The sequence below is a fragment of the Rhinatrema bivittatum genome, chromosome 4, assembly GCF_901001135.1.
Source record: "Rhinatrema bivittatum chromosome 4, aRhiBiv1.1, whole genome shotgun sequence".
NCBI classification, from domain to species: Eukaryota; Metazoa; Chordata; class Amphibia; order Gymnophiona; family Rhinatrematidae; genus Rhinatrema; species Rhinatrema bivittatum.
Genome location: NC_042618.1, coordinates 304682292 through 304707293, shown reverse-complemented (window position 1 = coordinate 304707293; position 25002 = coordinate 304682292). Strand labels below are relative to the sequence as shown.

At 42.3% G+C, this 25002-nt stretch overlaps 1 protein-coding gene across 1 annotated transcript in view; it reads right to left on the bottom strand.

Moving 5' to 3' along the window:
- The window catches only part of DNAH9 (dynein axonemal heavy chain 9), a 1128006-nt gene that overhangs the window by 593305 nt on the left and 509699 nt on the right, over positions 1–25002 (bottom strand). Inside the window, exons 42-43 of the mRNA XM_029600235.1 lie at positions 9906–10067; positions 4605–4801 (exon numbers count right to left, since the gene is read on the bottom strand). Coding sequence (XP_029456095.1) covers positions 4605–4801; positions 9906–10067 — 359 coding nt within the window. The remainder of the gene's footprint in view (positions 1–4604; positions 4802–9905; positions 10068–25002) is intronic.

Genomic DNA, 25002 nt, shown 5'->3' with positions numbered 1-25002 from the left:
TGCTTTTTGGCATGCAAGGTACTGTCCCAAATTCAGGTTCCCCACAGTGTTTAAGATTTCCTCTCGTGGGAATCTGTTCCCCAGCAGCAAATAAGGATTTCTGCTGAAATATGGGACGTGCCTTTTCTGTGACCTCCTGAGAATAGCATGCATATTTTCACTTTGTGACTACTCTTACCAATCAGTATCGTGTTTGGGTAATAATCTACCACTGAGGGGAGGGTTTGAACCCCTCTGTATCCCAAATGGCATTTATATTTTCAGACAACTCACCCTATCCATGGGCTGCACATATCAGTGGGTGGGTGATCTTGAAAAGGAAACTCTGCACACATATTAAAGACACGTAGGATTTGTCATCTCCTTTTTAGGTGTACGCCCGTCAGTGCATGCATTGGTTGACATGGAGGCACTTTACTATGCAGGTGCTGTTTCCATCAATGCTAAACTCTTTGTTCCTGTATCTACAGTCCTAGAGTCTCCAACCATCCTGACTCCTGCTATCATCTTTACCCAAAAGACTGGTATGAATCTGGCACCAGCTGGAGGGCTCACCACCAAGATAATGCCAGCAGAGATGAGAAGATCAGTACAGTTGAAATACAGACTACCAGACAAGGGAATACAAAGAACTTTGTTTGACCTATCACTGAAACAATGCTTCTCATGGCTCATGGAGCACATTGAACTCCTTACACTGACTTCAATTTTTTAATTAAGGTTTAGTTAAAGAAAAGTTAACAGTGGAATTTTATGATTCCAAGCAGAGTGTGTCCTGCCTCCATGATGCTTTCCAGTTTATTCATTGTTTTTCTTCTTTTGCAGTAGCCTCTTTCTATCTCTAATGCTACTGATTTCTGCTTTATTCTGCAGTTTCTTATTTCTTTTATACTGCCAACTGGTGGTCAGTCTGCATGTTCACTGCTTCTACTATATTTGGTGCAGGGGTCTCTAGTCTAAGAGGTTTAACTTCTGACTTGGTAGCAGAGACTACTGGCAGTGTTGCCAATTGATTGAATTTGTAGCTAGATTTGATGACTTTTTGAGCCAAATGGAGATTTTAGAACTGTGAATGAGAAAGGGAGCTAATTTAGCTATTTTTGGACAATTTAGCTACAAATCTAGCAATTTTCTCACAGCTCTAAAATGTCATTGGGTTTCCCTTATCTATCAGGTTCCCTTTCTTATCTGGAAGCAGAAAAGTGCAAGTGAGTGAGACCTTCTCTGGCTAGAATGGGGCAGGAAAGTACAAAAGACTGAGACCTGCTTTCACCAGAGTACTATGTTTGCTGGTCCTGCTCTCTCTCCCCTCACTACAGATCATCACTTCTCAGAACAGGCTCTGCTACTTCAGGCTCTCCACTACCCCCCCCCCGCCCAACCCCCGGGAATGATGATGTCACTGCTGAGCTTTCTCTGTTGGAAAGAAAAACAAATCACAGCCAGCTTAAAAAAAAAAGCAGGAGCTGCAGCAACTTTAATATGACCTTATTACAGACTGATAGCAGCAGAAGACACAGGAAGGGATATGTTTCATCTTGAGTAATTTTTTTTTTTTTTTTTGCTGTGCTGTTGATAGTCTGAAGTTCTCAGTCACGCTAGCAAGGCCTCTGTGTGAGCTGGCTGGCCATGGACACAGTGAGTGTCCTGAAGAGACAGGAGAACTATAAAGGTTGCTCAACAAGTGCAGAAATTTATATGATGCAGTAATGCCCTTGGTTAGCCAGTCTGGGGCGGGGACACTAACAAGGCCGATGCAATATTGTGCGCTCAGGCTAGTGCACAGGTTAACCCATGGTTGGACGCCTCTTTTGGACGCACAGTCATAACTACTGATGCAATAAGGGGATCGGCACGACCAAATTAGCGTTTAGCTAACAGTGATTATCACATGTAAATGCCATGTTGATAAGGCTATTAGCTAGTGTCCCCTATGTAAAAAATAACCATGTGCCCGACGTGCACATTTTAACTCTCAAAAAATTAACGCCAGCCCGGAGCTGGCATTAAATCTTAAGGAGCCCGAAAACCTGAACAGAAAAGCAGAAAATTCTGCTTTCTGTGGTTCCTCCGACTTAATATTGTCGCGATATTAAGTCGGAGGAACCACAGAATTCAACAATATTAAAAAAAAAAAAAAAAAAAAAAAGGTCTTCATGGCAGTTATTAGGAAAACGGATGCTCAATTTACGAGTGTCTGTTTTCCTAAACTGCGCACAGCCATGTCTCCTGGGCGCCCGATGCCATGGACTCGCTAGGGACGCACAATTTATCCCTAGCATCCTTTTTAGTGTGGCAGCTCATTTGCCTATTGCATCGTGCACACAGTAAAAAATGGGCTCCCAGTTTGGATGCACGTTTTTTGCGCACACTTTATTGCATCGGTCTGTGAGCACATGAGCAGTAGTACAAATGTGTGTATAACCAAATATCTGAGAAAGCATATGTGCTGGTGTCTAAGAAAATGTGTGAGACTGAAAGAATGCAAATGTGTGTAACTATCTGAGAGAGAAAGAGAATATGTGAATGTGATTTGTTTAAGTTGTGATTAGGAAATGTGTGATGAGACAGAATATGAACATCAGAGAAATTTCTCCTTATAGATTCTTCTAGTCCTAGAAACAGTTCCTAAATTCTCATTTTATAATTTCATTATAAAATGAGAATATAAACTTATAAAAATGTGACAGAAACAAACGCTAAAAAGGAACAAGGCAGATTGAACTTGTTTACAACATATTAAAGGGTTGATATTGAAAGGAGTATATCCAATTAGCTTTTGAGTTATCCAGATAAACCCTATGATTTCAATATCTTGGTTACTTATCTAGATATATTTTATCCGGATTCACTGGAGGTGTTCCAGAAGCAGAGGTCACAGATTTTAATAAATTATCCAGGTAATTACAATATGCTGAGTTAGCCAAATAATTTATTCAACTAAGCCTGAATGTGGCCAAGAGTAAGATTAAAGTTATTCCAAAAATGTTCCCAGATAATTTTACTTTAACTGGCTATATTTAGATAATATAGCTGATTAAGTAGCAATCTAAATTAAAAAATAAAATAAACCTAGCAGGCCTACCCATCCCTATAGACTCGCTACATTTTTGGAATATTAAGGGAGGTTCGGGGAGGGGTGAAATCAGCCAATATTTGTTTTACTAGGGTGAAGGATCGAGCCAGCAGACCCACTAGGTTTTTTTTTTTTCTTTAATTTTGGATTGCTACTTAACTGGCCTTATTTTTTTTTTTAATGTATTTGGTAAAGATAATATTATCCAGGTACATGTACCCAGATAATTGTCAAACCTAGCTGGTGATATTCAAAACCTAGTAGGTTAAGTTTCAAAGTTACCTGCTTATATATGCTCAGATAACGTTATTCAAGAATATTCAGTGGGACATTTATCCCGCTGATTATCTCTGTTAACTTATCTTAGCTGGATAAACTATCTGTTTTCTTATTTGTATTTATTTATCTATTTTTTTAATATTGGCCTCTGAAATATTAGTATTATGCCTTTCAGAAAAGCCCAAAAGGAGAGAGAGGGAGGATGCAAAAATAGAGCTAAGAGGAGAGAAAAAAGCAACTTCTTAGCTCTCGGCTCTGACAGGAGGGAGGCATGGATTCCATTCCCGGATCAGGCTCTTAAACAATCTGTAAATACGAGTTCATTCTTAGAGATACACTCTCAGCTGCTGGAATACTGGTATTCAACTCTGAGTGAGCCAGACCTCAAAAAGACACACTCAGTTTATCTACCATTATATTCTGGGCTAGATTCTGAAAAGCATTTATACAAATAAAACATGGTTTTACATGCATAAAAGGGCTTTTGAGCATATAGGGAACCATAAGCATAAAAGTATGCACGAAATTCACTTACATGTGTATTTTTATGGGGACGAGAAAGAGGCATTCTGGGGGACAGAGTTGAGGGGAGGGGAATCATTTATGCATGTACTTTAGATTTTCAGAAGTACGCACATAACTAAATGTACGGGCACACATGTACACCAGTTCTGAAGGAGGTGTAAATGTGTCCGTGTAAGTCTGGCAAACTTTGAGCACAGCCCTAATTTTCAAAGTGGATTTATGCATATAAGTCCGTTTTGAAAATTTGGCTAAAGTCTATGAACATTTTCTAGACACAGACTTTAGCCTGATGTGCACTGTTACAAAACTGGGCTTCCTAAGATTTAAAAGAGCCTCCTGTGAATCCCGAGTCTCAGGTAAGATTGCCATGTAGTCGGGTAAATAGTTAACCAGCTGAGTGGTCGCTGCTGAATACAGCTGAATATTCAAACAGCACCACTTAACCAGATACGTCCAAATATATGCATCTAAGTGGCGCTGAACAAACTTCTTAGTACATATTCCAGAATAGTCTATAGTAAGCTACAGTCCTTGAGTACTTGTTATACACTATAGGATTTGATATTGTCACTAACCATAATTTTGTATTAAAAAATGGAACTATAATAAAACTATTTCTTCTGTACTCAAGGCTACACATGACTCCTCCTTGATGAGAGCTGAGTGACAAAGAGTAAGGATAGGTCAAAAAGGAGAAAGGAGAAGGAAAAAATAATATTCTTACATGTGGCACATTGCATCCTCAAATAAGACCAGATTCATCGCTGCATTGACCTCATTATGGTTGTCCAAGGTTTCCACTAGGATTTTGCTGAGTGACTCCCAGCTCTGCACAGGCATATATTTGGGTTCTCCAACTCCATTAGCAAAGTGACAATACATGTTCATTTTCTTGATCTGTTCTAGGGTCTCCTCAATATCCTAATGGCAAGAAGAAAAAATTCAGGAGATATCAGCACAAAATTGCAGCACACTAGAGAAATTCATTTGCTTGCTGCGATCTCCGCTTTTATTAAAGAGCAGACACAATGGATACTGATTAGCTTTAAGCACATTGTATTCTTCAAATTAGCAACATAAACACTATAGCATTTATAGTACTGTTTTTTTCCATACAAAATGCAAAGACTCAGAATGTTTAGCAAAAAATATATAAAAAGCAAACTGACTGAATGTGTCCTTGCAGCAATGGAATTATTTGTCCCTCTGGAGGTTCCCCACTCTCTCTGGCTTTCATGTAGTCTATCAGAAATCCCCAAACTACAGTAATACCTGGCCCATCGTTCTTTCCCCTCTCTCCAGAATAGAGATGCACCTTGTGCGGCAGGTGCAGTAGCAACTGAAAAAAAAAACAGGAAATGAATGACCTGAAGAGAGAGGGTTGGGCCAGAGATTTGCTGGTGGCATGAGAGATTCATCTACAGTAAAAAAAAAACATACAAGAGGGGCTTGGGCTGCAGTATCATTAACAATGCAAGGAGAGAGACCTGAGTCAAAGTTTCACTGATGGTGCAGGAAGAAGCATGCAGAATAGAGCATCACAAAAAAAGAAGCCATGGACGAGATAATTACCAGTGGCGCAGCAAGAGAACCATGGGTTGAAATACCACCAGAATGAAAGCAGAGCAAAAGTTTCCACAGTGGGAGGAGTAGGAAGGGGGAGATGTCTAGCACAGTGGTTCTCAACCTTTTTTCTATCAGGACACAGCTGAGAGATCATGCTCATATGCGTGACACACTGAACACATGACCATCATGGGACTTAATATAAGCATATGTTCTACACCCACCAGATTCCCCCGCTTCCTAACAATGGGTGCAGAGCAGAACTAAGACATTTCCCTGTACAACACACCATATAAAAAAGATATTCTGATTCTGGTATCATCTAAATAACAGCATCACAAACTCCCTCTACTACCAGGTGCATTGTAAAATAAATCAAACAATCCGCACTCTGTACATGTCTATCAAACCTGCCATACCTCAGCAGCACTAACTCCAAGAAATGAAACAGCAATAGCCCTACCCTAAAAAAAAAAGGCAGCAGTTCACCACCAATGCAATAAAATATTGAGAAAATACAACAAATAAGGCTGATACAAACCTCTAGTAAAGAACCTCATCCTAGTCAAATACACACAGAACTCAGACAGACCTACTTCACCAAATATAGATTAAAAGACCTCAAATTACAAATGCGGAAACAAAACTGGAATGGAAACTCCAAGACCACCTTCTGCATGCAGTGCAAAACTGGAGACTAGAAACAAAAATATATTTCCTCCTACACTTATCAAAGTTCAAAAAGAGAAGAAATGCATATTCTCAAACTGACATCATATGGCCCTTGTACCCAGTTACTCCCCTTCATGCCCTCCATTTCCCCTCACTTCTCCCAACTACTCAATCATCCCTTCACATGATCATATCCCTGTCCAACATTCCCGACACTCCCCTTCCCACATCCTCTTCCCCATGCTCCCTCTCTCCCGTTCAATTCTTTCTGCTCTTCCCTACCCAGAATACCTCTGCCCACCTCTTTCCTGCTCAGCATCCAACCGCCCCACACCTCCATCTCTCGTCTTCCATCTCTCTTCCTTGCCCAGCAGCCCCAACCCCTCCCTCCTCCTTCTATCCCTACCCAGCTACCCCAACCTCCTTTTCCCCACCCTTTACTCCCTATCTCCCCATGCCTTCCTGCCCAGTAGACTCTAGAACTCCTATCTTCTCATGCCTCCCTGCCCAGTACATTTCCCCCCTCTCCTGGCTCCCAGCCAGCAGAAAAGACTTGTCCAATCCAGAGTCTCCCTCCCTCTTTATCAGTAGCAGATGAGGGCAAGCAGCATTGAGGAGAGGAAGATGAGGTGGCAAGAGCAGTGGATCTACAGAGCACGCACCTTTCTCCCTTATGCTCCTGCTTTCATATCCAGGCCCCATGGGGTGAAGAGAGCATTAGCAGCCTCACTGCCAGGCCAGGCAGAGAAAGATAAAGTTGGTGTCCTGCCGGGCCCATGTGAACAGGAGTTAGTGATATCGTGCTCTGATCTGGGTGAAAGAGGAAGGAACATCCCACTGGCCAGGAAGAGAAGGAAGCAAGAGCAGCTTTCTGTCATACCCAATAAAAGAGAAGTCAGCCAACTCCTGCCCAGACTGATGAGGAAAGCTCAGTCTTCTGCTGGCTCTGCGACACACCTGTTGAGAACCATTGATCTACCACAAGTAAGGGAGACAAAGGAGCTGTGTTTGCTAGGATGGGGGAGGAAACAGGGTAGATACTGATGGGGAGAAAAAAAAGAGATGGGGAGATGAAAAAATGCAGATGAGAAGAGAGAAAATGCTGGAATGGAAAGAGAAGAAAGAAAGAAGGGAAATGCTGGGGAGAGAAAGAAATAATGAGTCACTGTAAGAGAGAGGGGAAGGGAAGGGGAAATGAGAACACAGGAACATAATGCCTGCAGAAAAAGACCAAATAGCGCATCCAGTCTGCCCAGCAAGTTTCTTATGTAGTAACTGCCGCTCTGTGCAGATTAATCAAGCAACTGTCAAACCCATAACAAAATTACTGCTAGCAATATTTTTACAGGGTGAGAAAGTTTTCTTGATAATTATTACAGTGCTGTTGCTTTAACGTGCATTGCTTTTGGACTTAGTCGTGGAAGCAATCCTGTGCTTTTTCCTTAATGTCTGCATATCAGTATCTTGAACTGTAAAAGTCAGGGCCCAGCGTTGGCTATTGACTAAATCCCCTTTTTCTCCCTCCACTGTCGAAACAGAGCGCGATCTTGCAGTTGCATCAAAATCATGTATGCTAATTAGTTAAGGCTAGTAATCCCCATGCCTTCTGGTATGGGTAGTCAATGCCACTCTCCATGCTGGTTACCCACCATGCATCCTTTTCTTAATTTCCACTCTAGCCTTTAGGGATCCACAGTGTTTATCCCATACCTTTTTGAATTTGTTTACTGTTTTCATCTTCACCACCTCTTTTGGAAGGGCATTCCAGGCATCCACCACCCTCTTTGTGAAGAAATATTTCCAGACATCGGTTCTCAGTTGTCCCCCATGAAGTTTCATATTGTGACCCCCTAGCTCTACTGTTTGATTTTCCAATGGAAAAAGTTCAAGGAACATGCATCATTAAAACCTTTCAGGTATCTAAAGGTCTGTATTATATTTCCCCTTCACCTCTTCTCTTCCAGGGTATAAATATTCAGATCCTTCAACCTCTCCTAAGTCTTCTGATACAGACCCCACATCATTTTGGTCTCCCTTCACTGGACTCTCTCTATCCTGTAAGATACAGTCTCCAGAACTGAACACAGTACTGCAGGTGAGGGCTCACCAAAGACCTTTACAAGGGCACTATCAGCTCCTTTCTCTTACTGGGTATCCCTCTCTATGCAGCCCAGCATTCGTCTCACCTTAACTATCGTCTTGTCCCATTGCTTCAGTATCTTGAGATCGCCAGACACTATCAACCCAAAGTCCCTTCCCCAGTCCGCCATATCAGTCTTTTGCCCCTCCCCCTCCCCATACAGTTCTTTTGCATTACCACAACCCAGATGGATGACTGTACTTTTTAGCATTAAATTCAAGCTGCCAAGTGTTCACTTTGCATTCTCTCTCCTCCTTCAAGCATGTCCACTCTGTTGCATATCTTAATATCATCTGCAAATAGCAAACTTTACCTTCTATCCCTTCCACAGTGTTGCTCACACAGATATTGAAAAGAACTGGTTCTAAAACTGATCCCTGTGGCACTCCACTTAACACCTTTCTTCAGTGTAGATTCCATTTACCATTACACACTGTCTTGTGTCAGTCAACTTGTTTGTAGTCCACTCCACCACCTTGTCTCAGAGTCCCAAGCTTCTCATTTTATTCATGCACCTCCTATGCGGGACCGTAGTCCTCATACATGGGTGAATAACGAGCTGAGGATGCCCGAGTAATGTACCAAAAGCACCCAAAGACGTGCAACAGGCACAACAACAGGGGTGGGTTTGGTTAACAGGACAGCCTGAAAATCCCAGGGGGTTGTTGGAAGGAAGTTGGGTATTAAGCTGAGAATAAATTGCGAAGAACAGACTGACCAAAGATCGAACCTTGTTTGCAGCCTTGTCCAGGCAAAAATGAGCTGCAAAGGTATGGAGAGAACTCCATGTAGCAGCCCTGTAGATGTCAGTGAGAGGCACAGAACGAAGGTGTGCTACCAAGATAGCCATTGCTCGAATAGAGTGCGCTTTAACGTGTCCCTGGAGTGGAAGACCTGCTAGCTGGTAGCAGAAAGAAATACAGTCCGCCAGCCAGGAGGACAAAGTCTTCTTGCCCACTGGGATTCCCAGTTTAAAAACTGTCTTATATAACATCCCTGTACCTGAAAAAAATATGGTGGTATGACCTGGATGGAACTGTAGAGAATGAAGAAGTTGTGATCACTTGGGACATTTCCATTCCAACTGATAAAATGCTTGATGCAAGAAACCAAACTTAGTAGTAAAAGAGAAAAACAAAAGCATGACCTTGCTAATACAAGTGTCAATACCAAATGACTATTCTATACAGCATATGCATAGAGCGAAGATCCTCAAGTATCAAAAGATGGCAGAAAGGTACAAAAATAGTCCCAGTTGTATTGACTGAAAAAACTTTGAAGGGCATCTTGAAATACTGCCTGTACTTATTACACCTATGAATGCTAGCAGGTGGCTCTCTTTGGCACAATGCAAGTATCAAGAGCACTAGCACTACATTTGAGAGACTGAAGTCAAACAATATACCCTAGCTTATTATGAGTGAGGTTTCTATCATGTTATATGCAAAATAAACCGATTTGAGACCCTGCTCCAAGACAGAAATTGTGTCACGGTCACTTTGAATCCTCCTGTAAACTGACTGTATGCATATCTGTTAACAGGAGTATGTGGCAGTCAAGAATACTATGCACATATTTAATACTGAGGAATCTTAGGTGCTCTACCATTAAGTATTTTCATCTAATAAAACAAAAATGTTGACATACATCATAAAACTTTTTCACCAATTCCACTTGTATTTTATCAAACATTTCAAAGTCTTTCTCCTCTACCATCTTGTCTCGGTACACACGGTTCGACTCGTGAAGGTACAGCTTCATGAGATCCTGAGGGGTCTTCAGGCAGTCAGCAGTAGAGAAGAGGACTCCCTGCAAGAAAGCACATGGGTACACTAAATCCAATGCTCTCAATTCTTTGCAGAGAAGATTGTGCAAATCACAGTATATCTGTAAGCAATTAATTCTTCCCTCATCCTGCTAAAATCTGCTTGATAGGGCAGAAAAAGAAGGTGAATTTTTTTCTCACAAGCTGAATGTTGGTCAGATGTCAATATGGATATACTTACCATGTTTCACTGTGTATTCCAACTTTGTGTAAGGCGTGACTATCTAGAAAGTACCACCAATATTTTATATACAGTGCTGTACATGTGCAGAGCATTGCAGAAAGTCACCAAAAAAGCATCAGTTGAAGCAGAACATACTGCACCTGAAATGTATGTTATAAAGGTGTTGGGTAATGACAAAGGCCACTCAAATCCTGCTATTTCCATCAATTCCCCAACTGACAGAGGCCTGGGCTGGAGGCCTCATAAGAGGATTGGTTCCTTCAGTTCTTCATCACCATAGAATAGGAGGGGTCTCATTTCCCCACCTTTCATATACACGTACATTTCACATCTTCTTTCTCCCCCTCATCACATCCCCCACTCACTCTTCAGTCACAAACGCATCACCTCTGCAATATGATTGCACATAATGCAGCCTTGCTATTAGACTTGTGATAGCCAACAAATGGGAAGAAAATTGCTTTAGGGGAGTAGTCTTATGATACATGGTTATCTTACATCCCAGGGAATCACACAGCAGTATATTTACACATTTAATTATTATTTCTGTACTTGTACATCACAGTACACAATTATACAGATAACTGGACTTGTAGGAATACTACCCCTAGAAACCTTTTAACAGACTTTATATGCTATGACTGAACATTGAGTTACGCTATGTCTATATAGAATTTAAAATCTACAAGTCAATTATTCCTGGGTCTTTTCCCAACTCTCCTGCCCCAATTCCCACCCCAAAACATATTGTTATCCCAATTTAAAAGAACAAGAGGGACATTTTCCTTAACAATCAGGGATTTAGATATAACAAGGCAGTAACCCTGTCCTTAAAATTAGATTAACTGCTGGACACTGACAAACTTAACATAAAATACACCAAAAAATGTTAAGGGACTTTACATCAGATGAAGCATTCCTATTTCTCTTAGCAATGTAAACTAACAAGTCAATAATATTAATATTCAGATAGCAGGCCAGAAGTGAGATGGGGGCCATTCTGTGTTTTTACCAATAGCCATACATATGATTAGCATTCAGTTGGTGGGAAAATGTATATATGCACCTGATTCCAAGAGCTCCTAGCTCTCAAAGAACAAGTCCAATCTCTGGAGATTAGAGAGTGGTAGACCTGGAGGAGCTAAGGTAGACAGAAAGAAATATAAAGGAGACCTTCAAGGACATAGTAGAGTGGCCCCACTTCCTATTTGGCAGCTCCTGTGCTACCTTAGATAAGAAAGGTCATCTGGAAGGAGAGCATTACTCGGAGAAGGCAGGAAATGATTTTTTAACTAGGACTTACCCTCTAGTGATGCAGTATCCTCTTGCACGAAGGATCTCTCTCCAGGGGCATGTGCCCAGTAGAGAAGGGTTAGGATGTCCATTGAAGGAATATAGATACCTGGGTGGCTGGTGGGCATGAGGATCACATGGTAACTTGCCTGCCTTTAAAGTCCTGTGCTTGGAATGGGGAGCATTTCTGAGAATGCATCCCTGGAAGTTCTGGATTTCAGATTTCTACTTAAAAGCCTAAATTTGGCTTCCAGAAACTTCTTCCCTCACCTTTCTATATCTTTGGTGCCCACATGTACCACAACAGCTGGATCCTCCCCAGCACTGTCTAAAATCACAAAGGTGATAGATATTATGCATCACCAAGATAGGATTTTAGACAGTGCTGAGGAGGATCCAAGCTGTTGTGGTACATGTGGGCACCAAAGATATAGGAAGGTGAGGGAAGAAGTTTCTGGAAGCCAAATTTAGGCTTTTAAGTAGAAATCTGAAATCCAGAAACTCCAGGGATGCATTCTCAGAAATGCTCCCCATTCCAGGCACAGGGCTTCCAAGGCAGGCAGGGCTCTAGGGTCTCAATGCATAGGTGAAGTAAATGTGCAAGGAAAAGGGCTTTAGATTTGTTATGAATTGCACAACATTTTGGGGAAGGGAGAGTATACTTTGAAAGGATGGGCTCCATCTTAACCAGGCTGGAACCCAGATGCTGCAGTAATGTTTAAAAAGGAGAACAGAACAGCTTTAAAACTATATCATGAAGGAAAGCCCATAGTTGCTGAGGAATGAACAGTTTGGAGTGAGATATCTTCAAGGATATAAGCATAACAGGAGAGACAGAATATGCTGATAGAGAAGTTGTGATAGAGGCAAAAGTAGCCTCGATGCAATTAAATAAAGAGCATACAGCGATAAATGCTTTCAAACTACCCATTTCGACTGCTAGGCAGTTTGTGAATACAATTTAAAAAAAAACATACTTTGAATTTTTTGTAAGCAAATGCCAGAAGTCAAAAAAATAAGATTGGAGAGTTGGAATGTATGGCATTTAGCACGGATATAGACATAATGGACATCTCAGACACCTAGTAGAAGGGGGATAAGCAATGGGATAACTGAAATACCAGAGTACAAATTATATCAATTTTTTAGGCTGTGTAAAATTGGTGGTGGAGTGGCACTATATATTAAGGATGGCATAGAGTCAAACAGGATAAAAGTCGTGCAGCAGGCAAAATGCACTGTGAAATCTCTATGGGTAGAAATTCCTTGTATAATGGGGAAGAGTATAGCAGAAGGGGTATACTATCATCTGTGTGGCCAGGATGAAGAGACAAACAGTGATATACAACCAGAAATTAGAAAAACTAACAAAATAGGCAAGTCATTAATGTGCAAATGTCTCATCAGGACATACTTTACAAGCAAAATTTCTAGAAGCCATTTATGATTGCTTCATGGAGCAGCTAGTCCTTCAACTGATAAGATGGGAGACTACTCTAGATTAGGGATGTGAATCGTTTTAGGACGATTAAAATTATCGTCCGATAATTTTAATATCGTCTTAAACCGTTATGGAACACAATACAATAGAGATTCTAACGATTTATCGTTATAAATCGTTAGAATCGTGAGCCGGCACACTAAAACCCCCTAAAACCCACCCCCGACCCTTTAAATTAAATCCCCCACCCTCCCGAACCCCCCCCAAATGAGTTAAATAACCTGCGGGTCCAGCGGCGGTCCGGAACGGCAGCGGTCCGGAACGGGCTCCTGCTCCTGAATCTTGTTGTCTTCAGCCGGCGCCATTTTCCAAAATGGCGCCGAAAAATGGCGGCGGCCATAGACGAACACGATTGGACGGCAGGAGGTCCTTCCGGACCCCCGCTGGACTTTTGTCAAGTCTCGTGGGGGTCAGGAGGCCCCCCACAAGCTGGCCAAAAGTTCCTGGAGGTCCAGCGGGGGTCAGGGAGCGATTTCCCGCCGCGAATCGTTTTCGTACGGAAAATGGCGCCGGCAGGAGATCGACTGCAGGAGGTCGTTCAGCGAGGCGCCGGAACCCTCGCTGAACGACCTCCTGCAGTCGATCTCCTGCCGGCGCCATTTTCCGTACGAAAACGATTCGCGGCGGGAAATCGCTCCCTGACCCCCGCTGGACCTCCAGGAACTTTTGGCCAGCTTGTGGGGGGCCTCCTGACCCCCACGAGACTTGCCAAAAGTCCAGCGGGGGTCCGGAAGGACCTCCTGCCGTCCAATCGTGTTCGTCTATGGCCACCGCCATTTTTCGGCGCCATTTTGGAAAATGGCGCCGGCTGAAGACAACAAGATTCAGGAGCAGGAGCCCGTTCCGGACCGCTGCCGTTCCGGACCGCCGCTGGACCCGCAGGTTATTTAACTCATTTGGGGGGGGTTCGGGAGGGTGGGGGATTTAATTTAAAGGGTCGGGGGTGGGTTTTAGGGGGTTTTAATGTGCCGGTTTTGCGATTTTTAGATTTTTAGATTTTTCACGATTTTTCACGATATTTTACCCCCCAAACGGCAACAATACGATTCCCTCCCCCTCCCAGCCGAAATCGATCGTTAAGACGATCGAGGACACGATTCACATCCCTACTCTAGATCTCATCTTCACTACAATAGATCTGGTGTGACAGGGAGCAGTGGTGGGGCTGCTTGGCAATAGTTACCATAACGTAATCAAATCTAGCAATCACTCCTGCAATAGCACTTTAAAAAGGGAGACTATGATACAGTGAAAAATTAAATACAAAAAAGCTAAAAAGTAGTTGCAAAGGTTAAATGTTTGCAAGTGGCATGGATGCTGTTTAAAAACACCATTTTGGAAGCCTAGAATAAAGGCATTCCATGCATTAAAAAAGGTAGAAAGAAGACCAAATGATTGCCAGCATGGTTAAATGATAAAGTTAAAGAGGCTAATAAAGCTAAAAAAATAAAAAAAATCTTTCAAAAATTGGAAGGTGGATCCAAATGAAAAATATAGAAAAGAGCATAAGCACTGGCAAATTGCCAGTGCTTATGCTCTTTTAAAATATCGTCCGATATATTTTAAATCGTCAAAAATCTTTAGGGCCACGATACAATACCAATTCCCCCGATTTATCGTCAAAAAATCGTAAATCGGGGGAAGGGGGAGGGCAGGAAAACTGGCACACTAAAACACCCTAAAACCCACCCCCGACCCTTTAAATTAAATCCCTCACCCTCCCTCACCCCCCCCAAATGCCTTAAATTACCTGGGGGTCCAGCGGCGGACCGGAACGGTCTCCTGCAATTGAATCGTGTTGTCTTCAGCCGGCGCCATTCTGCGCCGCCATTTTGCAAAATGGCGGCGCAAAATGGCGGCGGCCATAGACCAACACGATTCGACTGCAGGAGGTCGTTCCGGACCCCCGCTGGACTTTTGGCAAGTCTTGTGGGGGTCAGGAGGCCCCCCCAAGCTGGCCAAAAGTCCCTGGGGGTCCAGCAGGGGTCCGGGAGCGATTTCCTGCCGTGAATCGTTTTCCGTACGGAAAATGGCGCCGGCAGGAGATCGACTGCAGGAGGTCGTCCAGCGGGGTCCGGAACCCCCGCTGGACCCCCAGGCGACGATACGATTCCCTCCCCCTCCCAGCCGAAATCGATTGTTAAGACGATCGAGGACACGATTCACATCTCTACTGTCCAAACACTGAGCTAAGATGAAGCAGTACAAACTGTGAGTAAAGAGAGTACACTGTCTGAAGGTAAACGCAGTCTACTTTTGTGTATATGATTGAAGCTGTGAATAAAGATTATATTTTAAGAAATGCTGGAGTCAGACTAGTTTTGTCTCCAGGCCTGTGGGATTCACCGCTTGTTCCACAGATTTATTACTAATAATCTCTAATTTCGCATTCAGTTCAGCTATAGTACCAGAGGATTGGAGGATGGCTAATACAACACCCATTTTTAAAAAGAGCTCTAGAGGTGATCTGGGAAACTACAGACCAGTGAGTTTGTGCCGGGCAAAAGAGTAGAAGCTACTCGAAAGAACAAAATTACTGGTCATCTAGATTGACACTGACAAACAGGACAGAACAAACATGGATTTAGCAAAGGTAAACCTTGACTTACAAATCTGTTAGATTATTTTGAAGAAATTAATAAACATGTGGACAAGGGTGAGCCAGCTAATATAGGGGCAGATTTTAAAAGCCCTGCGCACGTAAATCCAGCTGGATTTACGCGCGCAGGGGGGTTATGCGCACCAAGCCTATTTTGCATAGGCTCAGCGACGCGCGCAAGCCCCAAGACGCGCGTATGTCCCTGGGCTTGAAAAAAGGGGTGGGGTGAGGCAGGTACAACTTAAATAATAAAGGTTAGGGGGGGGGGTTTAGGTAGGGCTGGGGGCGGGTTAGGTAGGGGAAGGAATGGGAAGGAATGGGAAGGTGGGGGGGGCGGAAGGAAAGTTCCCTCCGAGGCTGCTCCAAAATCAGAGCGGCCTCGGAGGGAACAGGGAAAACCATCGGGGCTCCCCTAGGGCTCGGCGTGCGCAAGGTGCGCAAGGTGCACAAGTGCGCGTGCATGTTATAAAATCGGGCGTAGATTTGTGCGTGCTGGGTTGCGCGCACAAATCTATGCCCGTGTGTAGGTCTTAAAATCCAGCACATAGTGTATCTCTGTTTTCAGGAGGTGTTTGACAAAGTCCCTCATGAGAAACTCCTTAGGAAACTGAAAAGTCATGGTATAAGAGGCAATGTCCTGTTGTGGATTCGTAACTGGCTAAGGAATAGGTAAAAAAGAATAGGACTGAATAGTCATTTCTCTCAAGAGATAACGGAGAGTGCTGCAGGTACTGGTGCCTTTTTAATATATTTATAAATGATCTGGTAAAGGAAGTGATATGTGAGGTGATCAAATTCACACATGACATAAAATTATTCGAGGTTGTTATGTCACGAACCAATTGTGAAGAATTGCAAGAGGACCTTGAGAAAATAGGGAATTGAGCATATAAATGGCAGATGAAATCTAATATGGATAAGTACAAAGTGATGCATATAGGGAAAAATAATCCAAACCAGTGATTTTCAACCCAGTCCTATGCAGATCTATCTTGAAAACCTGTTCAGATCTATCTTGAAAAACTAGCTAGGTGTGCCCTGAAAACTGGGTTGAGAACCAATGATTCAAATTCTAAGTATATAATGCTGAGTTCCATATTAGGTGTCACATCCAGGAAAAGGATCTTGGAGTCACTGTGGACAATACTTTGAAATCCTCAGCCCAGTGCACAGTGGTGGTCAAATAAGCAAACAGAATGTTAAGTATGATTAGGAAAGGAATGGAAAACATAATACCTCGGTGTTGATCCTCAGCACAATCATATTATGAGTACTGTGTGCATTTCTGGACACCCAACCTCAAAAAAGATATAGTGGAACCGGAAAAAGCACAGAGAAGGGCGACCAAAATGATAAAGGGGATGGAACAGCTCTCCTGTGAGGAAAAGCTAAATTGGTTAGGGCTCTTCAGCCTGCAGAAGAGAAAGCTGAGAGGAGATATAATAGAGGACTATAAAATCATGAGTGGGATGTAACAGTAAATGGGGAACAGTTATTTAACTTTTCAAATAGTACTAAGTCTAGTAGACACTCCATGACAATGATAGCACATTTAAAATGAATCGCAGAAAGCATTTTTTTTATTTAGAGCACAATTAAATTGTTGAATATGTTGCCACAGGATGGGGGAAAGCAGTAAATGTAGCTGTGTTAAAAAGTCCATAAATACAACAAATAACTAAAATTCCCACCAGTGATTGTTTTTAAAACATATAGGGGCGGATTTTCAGAGCCCTGCTCGCGTAAATCCGCCCAAAACCGGGTGGATTTACGCGAGCATGGCCCTGCGCGCCGGGAAGCCTATTTTACATAGGCCTCCCGGCGCGCGCAGAGCCCCGGGACTCGCGTAAGTCACGGGGTTCTCCGAGGGAGGCGTGTCGGGGCGTGTCGGGGGGCGGGCCCGGTCGTCGCGGCGTTTCGGGGGCGTGTCGGCAGCGTTTTGGGGGCGGGTACGGGGGCGTGGCTACGGCCCGGGGGCGTGGCCGCGCCCTCCGTACCCGCCCCAGGGCGCGGCCCGGCGCGCAGGAGGCCCGCTGGCGCGCGGGGATTTACGCCTCCCTCTGGGAGGCGTAAATCCCTCGACAAAGGTAAGGGGGGGGTTTAGACAGGGCCGGGCGGGTGGGTTAGGTAGGGGAAGGGAGGGGAAGGTGAGGGGAGGGCAAAGGAAAGTTCCCTCCGAGGCCGCTCCGATTTCGGAGCGGCCTTGGAGGGAACGGGGGTAGGCTGCGCGGCTCGGCGCACGCCGGCTATACAAAATCCATAGCCTTGCGCGCGCCGATCCAGGATTTTAGTGGATACGCGCGGCTCCGCACGTATCTACTAAAATCCAGCGTACTTTTGTTTGCGCCTGGAGCGCAAACAAAAGTAGGCTATTCACGCGCCTTTTAAAATCCGCCCCTTAATATCCATGAAAGGTGGTTTCTTCTTTCTTAACATAGCTGCTTCATTTATTTATATTTATTTTAAATTTTTATATACCGGAATTCCTGTATGCAATACAAATCAGTCCGGTTTACAAGTAACGAAAGAGGTTGCCCTGGTCTGGGAAGTTAGACCTGGGTTTTTTTACATAGAACATGGAACAATAACAATAAACCATTGAACATTATTACAAGTAACGTAGAATGTAACATCCTCTGCCACTCATCTGCTGGTGGATCGTGTACGTTTTCTGTCAATTCTATAAGGGCCATTTCGGTGTTATTCAGCCACTGGAAAATTTTATACACAAACATAACATGGATTGCTTATTTAATTCTGTTATTGATATCATTTTTTTGTCCATGTGATCTAGTGTATGTGGATCAAACTAAATGTGCTATCAAAACATCTCTTATTGAACACAGTAGCAGTCTTACAATAAGAAAGTAGCAATCCCCATTATTGTCCCATTGTTTGGCAAGGGACAAGGTTTTTCGAAGGTTTACATTGTACCATTATCGAACAAATTCATGTATCCTCCCCACAGGGGTGATCATGAGCTTATTTAAACATCTGTGAACAATATTGGATCTTTACATAAAAATACAGTGGCACCCGCTGGATTAAATGAATCCATTCAATGGAGTACTATTATTTAATTCATGTTTGTCTTCATTTGTGTGGGTAAATAATGTTGGTCAGGAACTTGGAATCTGTTTTCATTGGCAGAGATTCCTTTGTAATGGTTTTCTGTGGTCAAAACAGTTTAGGACACATTGCGCACTGTGATTGGATGATTTTCAAATCTGTTTCCGGTTAACCATAATAATGTGTATTTGCCCTCAAATTCTTTTAGAAACTGAGGCATGGAGGATCTTACCTAACGGCACTTCCAGAGACTGTGGGACACTTTCAGCTACCCTGATGCAGAATTGCCGAAATATGAATTCATGTCAGGATCGTTGGGATGTTTTGTAAAATAAGAATTTGTGAAATAGAATGCGCTTGTTTGAAGTTCATGCTTGTTTGAAAAAAAATCAATTTAAAAGTTTTCTTGGACCCAGACCGATGAATATACCAACCAGTACCCTTACACAACCAGCTTTGTTGTTTTGGGTCTACTTATGATGGTCCTTATTCATTAAAAAATTTCATATAATATTATGGACTACACTTTTAGTTGTTTGATATATTTAAACAGATTTTTGTCCAATCTAACATTTCTGGGTATTGTTGTATCAGAATAGTCCATAAACTATTATTAGCCTGCTACAGCTTTTCCCTGGTTGTGAGCAAGAAGGACTGGACCTATTCTTTGGTATCCTGCTGGTACTTGTGACCTGGATTGGCCACTGTCAGAGATAGGATAGATACTGGGCTTGATGGACTTTTGGTCTTAGTATGGCATTTCTTATGTTCACATCCCATTTAATTCTGGGATATTTGACCATGTTTCTGTACAAAGAACAACTGTTTATGCTGCATAATAGGCAGGCATGGTATCAGCTAGTCTTATTTTTAAGACTTCCACAAACAACTCAGTCTATCAGAGATGGCATCAATGAGATGTCTTTTTTTCAACCATGTTCTGTCTGATCAGAAACTGAAGTAGCTTGTTTAGTGGGAGGAAGGGGGGAGAACAAACAACTTGTTGATTGGTCTAATCACACTGTTCATCTTGAAGCCCATTAATTTGCATTAATGAATTGAAAAATGCAAATTGAGGCCTTTAAAAAGATGCGAACCAAGACATCAAGGGCTAACAGGTACCAATGCCATGCGTAGACAAGGAGAACCAACTTTAACTGCCCTCCTTTAATTTTGTTTTGAGCAGTGGTACCTTTATATATGTTGTTACATTGCCAGGTGTTAGAAACAGCCTGAGTTATCTGGAAAGTGCGATTCAGGGACCAATGACTGGGCAGGCATAGGCACCCAACTGATCTAAGTTGAAGCTTTTAGTTTTGGGTTTTTTTTTTTATCTGAAGCCTATAGATCTTATGACATTTTGAAACAACAGAACATCCTTAGATCCTGGACTCATGCTGTTTGCCACTAAGGAGATTGACCAGACAAGTATTCTTGAAACTCTGCCTTTGTAAGATTTGGGCTATTTAATTTCATTAATGCTGATGAGAGTTAGATTGTCTTATCACTTTGTAAAGTGCAAGTTTAAATTAATTTGATATCCTAAGGCTTTATTAATTTTTTTTCTTACATGAGACAATCACAAGATGTGTAATGTTTCAATAGAAGTCCTGATAGCCATTGTGTTTATTGTAACAAGCATCCATTAAATCCTGATAAAAGGGAGGAGTTTTATTCTGATAAACTTGGGTATATTCTGGACTGAGACCTTCTCTGAATACTTAGCTGTACTCAGATTAAAAGGCTATGCTGGCAGTGGGTTTCAGAGAGAAACAAAGGGCTCCAGGCTGGCTTCCCTACTGGACACTCATTGAGTGACTAACCTCTCTGGCCTTCGCCAATCAAAGCAAAACATATCAAGCTGTGCTGAGAAATATAAAGGTGAATTTTCAAAAGCTGTGCATGTAAAAAATAGCTCTTATGCATGTAAAATAGGCAATTTACACATGTAAATGTGGCACCTTACTTGCATATATTTACTCCTGCTCAATATCTATAATGAAAAATTGCCTGCATGGAGGATTTGAAATGGGGGAGCTCAGACTGAAGAAACAAGAGGGTCTTCACGAGCTGGAGGTGGACTAGGCGAACAGGGACACTAATTAGTAAAACTGATTATTTCATTGTGGCTTGCATGTTAGAAAATCCCCCAACATATGCATATAAACACCAATTTAGGGGGATTGGGCGGTTTAATACATTTAAATTACAAATGAAAAATCTACTTTTTTTATCTCTAAAACTGGAAGTTAAGATATGCATGTATATCATTTGCAAACACTTATCTTGCTAAATTTTACTTATCTGGATAAGTAGCAATACTTATTTGGACAAATTCCAAAACTTAGCTGCTTTGATGCTACTTAAGTCTGAAAAGTGCTACCTGCCTAAGTGGCGCTTTTCAGGCTTATCTTGCTAAGTAAGATAGCCAGATAAATATGGAAAAATGCTACTTAGATGAATGTCTGAAAAAAATGCTACTTACATGGATAAGTCTTAACATACTATTATTCAGCTAAGTTAGATAGCTGGATAAGTTTACAAGCAATACTTAGCTGGATACCTTATTTAGCGGGCTAAGTAGCACATTTTAGACTTATCTAGGTATGTTTCTTAGCCGAATAAGTATCAGTTTAAGGCTTATCCGTTTAAACAGTGCTTTTTTAGATTTATTCGGCTAACTTACTTAGCCGGAGAAGTCTGAAAAGCACTACCTTAAGACAGGCAAGTAGCACTTTTCAGATTTACCAGGCCAAGTAGTGACTTTACCACTATTTAGCCAGATAAATCAGAATTTATTTGGATAAGTGCCACTACTTATCCGGATAAGTCCAAACTTGCTTGTGGGCACTGTTTTTTTATATATGCGAGCATGTTTGCACATATGAACTTGTATTTTATAAACTGCGCACATCATATGGGCACATGCACAACTTTGAAAGTTATCCTTACAGATTGTAACACTAAAGGCAATTCTCAATATAACCATGAGAAGGATTCTATCGACCCTTTCAAGCAACTCAATCAAAAACCTCTTTCCTAAAACATAAAATCAACTGAAAGAGCGAGGGAGGGCTGCTGAGTCATGCGTTACATCCTGCTCTTGTTTAAACTCTTCCTTAAAAAAAAAAAAAAATGAGAGCGATCCAGCAGTGGAAATTTCCTTGGAGAGTGGCCATCCAATCTTCCCCAGTAGGGCAAACTTTGCTTATAGACAGGAACGATTTTCTATGTGGGGGGTTCTTAACCTCCTTTTTCTTGCTCAAAATACCTGGCTGGGTCCTGCAGCAAGAAGCTCGCAGTAATTTCAGTTTAGATGAACATGTTTCCTTCTTTTAAAGCCTTGCGGCTGCCTCTGTTAAAAGGCCCTAGTGTATTTCCCTAAAGTGCAAATCCAGAACCTTTCTTATGCTTAATCAGCCTAGTCAGTTCCTTATGTTAAATACTAAGGGTTGTCCTGGGCTAGATCCAGGTGTGTTGTAAACTGCATTAACCAGGGGCTGCATGACTATGGTTATGAATTTAAATAGATGTTTTAATGTCTTAAGTTTGCATTCTTCTGAACTTTGTTTTTCCCAATAAACCCTGGGTGGTGAAACAGGAGTTTGACTGTTAAGAATATTACTTGTTTGTTCTATGAATCACCTTTTATTTGAGGATGTTTATTTTCCTGGCAATCTAAAACTGGACAACAGATGGCAGTGTTTCAAAGTCACCAGCAGCTGGAGCTGACGAGGTTAACCTCAGAAAGTCAACTGATGATGTCATTATGCTGGTAAGGATGGCAAGACTGACAGTTTTGAAAAAAAAAAAAAAAAAAAGCTGTTTTGATGATGAAGTGATAGCTGAAAGCAGCTGAGAGAGAAAATGAGGGACAAATAGACCCATTGCAGCTGGGACATACAGTTGGGTCAGTCTGCCAAATGTTATTCAGAATTATCACTGTTGATGGAGACAGGGACAGCATTCAGCCCCGCAGTTAGGTTCAGTAAATAGCTGGTGTTACTGTGTAATCTCTTTTCCTTTCCCCTGCTTGCTGCAATGCAGTTTTATGTAGAATCTTTCACATTTACTTTTCAGACTATTTAATAATAACTTCTTTATTAGTGCTGTGTTTGCAACTGATTGTATCCCAGGTAAGTGAGGCGCTAGGTGATCTGTGTGTTCTGGATGTGTGCCCTGTGAGCACTTTTCTGAGAACTGCGAGACCCCAGATTTGCAAAGTTGCAGTGTTCCCAGAAAATGCTCAGGAAGTAATTTGATGGCAGGGTGGGCATTTACCCAAAGGCAAATAGAACCCCAGGTGGTAGGTGAGTGATTGTCAGGAGAAAGGCACATGCATGAGTGCAGGCAAGGCCTCTGCAGTGCTTGCTGGGACTTCCAAGTGTCCACGTGTTAAACCCATGATGTGTGTTAGAGATAGTGTGAAAAGGTTAAGTGACACACTGTCTTGGTACTTAAACCGCCTCCTAAATCCCTGGACCTTGTTAATCCTATGAGTCCTTCACAAATCACTATATGGCAGCAGAATACACCTAACAAATAGGGAACAACTAAGTAACCAGTGGAGGTACAAAGTCTGCAGGTACTTTTGTACCCACTTACCTTGTAGTCCATTTTCTAAGGGAAACAACACAGGTACAAAGATATGCAGGTTCTAAAGTACCCACAGACTTTGCATCTACTATTTCTGCAGGTTGGTTGCACACTTTGAAATATGTGCATAGATTTGAAAATCAAATGTGCATATTTTTCCCTGCTTTATCTCCACCTCAGGAATGGCCTATTTTTGTAGCAACTAGATTTAGCCATTTTTAGTTACCCAACTAGATCCCTTTGAAAATTGTCCTCTTAAAATACTGTGAACACAAAATACATTTCACAGAATAAGTGTACATGAAAGCAGGGGCATAGGGTGAAGTTGGTGGTGCACCAAACATTTGCTCCTGCCATGTCCCCTAGAACACGGAACATCCTCCTACATTACCCTGTGAACACTACTTTCTTTGATGCAAAAAGCCTATCAATTTTATGCTCACAGCAACCCAATCCCTAGAGGGAACATTAGCTAAGTCCATTCCTTAAAATCACCTAATCTACTAACAGCAGTTACAATAAAATATATTTTCTGCAAGAACATTCAAAACCACTTTCTGCATGCAAGGAAAATTAATAAAGAGTAAACATATGTTTAAAATAGAAATGAGGAAGAGAGGACTATAATGCCATAAATGCCAGTGATAAGTACCATCATTTTCACAGCAAGAATTTAAAATAGAGACAACCCCTCACCAAATACAGAATAGAAATGAGCCAACAAAATTGTACTGAAAACCGCAAGCCTGACTGCATTATGCAGTGCAACAATGGAAAAACAGAAACCATCATTCCTTTCAAAATATCAAGAGGTCAATATTCAAAGTCCATTCAGTGCTATTTATCCGGGGAAATGTAAATTATGCAGCTGAGTCACAGGGTGTAGTGTTCAGATCGGGGTGGAGCAGATTAGCCGCATAAGTTACATGATTTGATATTTGTATCGAGAATGTCAGTATATAAAAATGCTAAATAAATAAATAAATAAGTAAGTTATGTGGCTAACTATCAATAATCAGTCTTCGCATCATAGGTTCTCGTAGGCATGCTCGCATACATACACACAGACACACATGCATGTACACAGGCTCTCAGATAAACACACAGGCACACATGCTCTCACACAGACATGCACACAGGCCCGAACACAAGTTCTCACACAGACATACACATACACAGCCTCCTCTTTGCTTTGGGCCATGGTGGGATTAGCTCCACCATGGCCCTGCTAGCTTCTTCTTCTCTTTGGGCTGTGGTGGGATGAGCTCCGCTGATCTTCCTGAGCTAGGGAGGGGGTAAGCTATGCACGCCCACAGGAAAAGATGGGCTTGGGTGCACATACATGTAGCTTAGAGGGAATACTGTTGGTGAGTCACAGCAGTGGTGGGCAGAAGCAGTGCTCGCTTATCATTTCAGAGGGGGGGGGGGGGGGGGGGGGGGGGGGGGGGGGGAAGCTAAAGAAGACGTTATAGCTCCCCAAGTTGGTGGTGTCTTTGCACCACTGTAGGGGTGTGCATTCGTTTTCACCGTATCGGCGATCTGCAACGTATATGTCACTTTTTGTTATATTCGTGAGGAGGCGAAACGCATCGCGACTCCCCACAAATATAACATCACCCGTTTAATGCATTGCACGGCACGCGCGCTTTTCTTCGCCGCCATTTGGAATCATTTCAC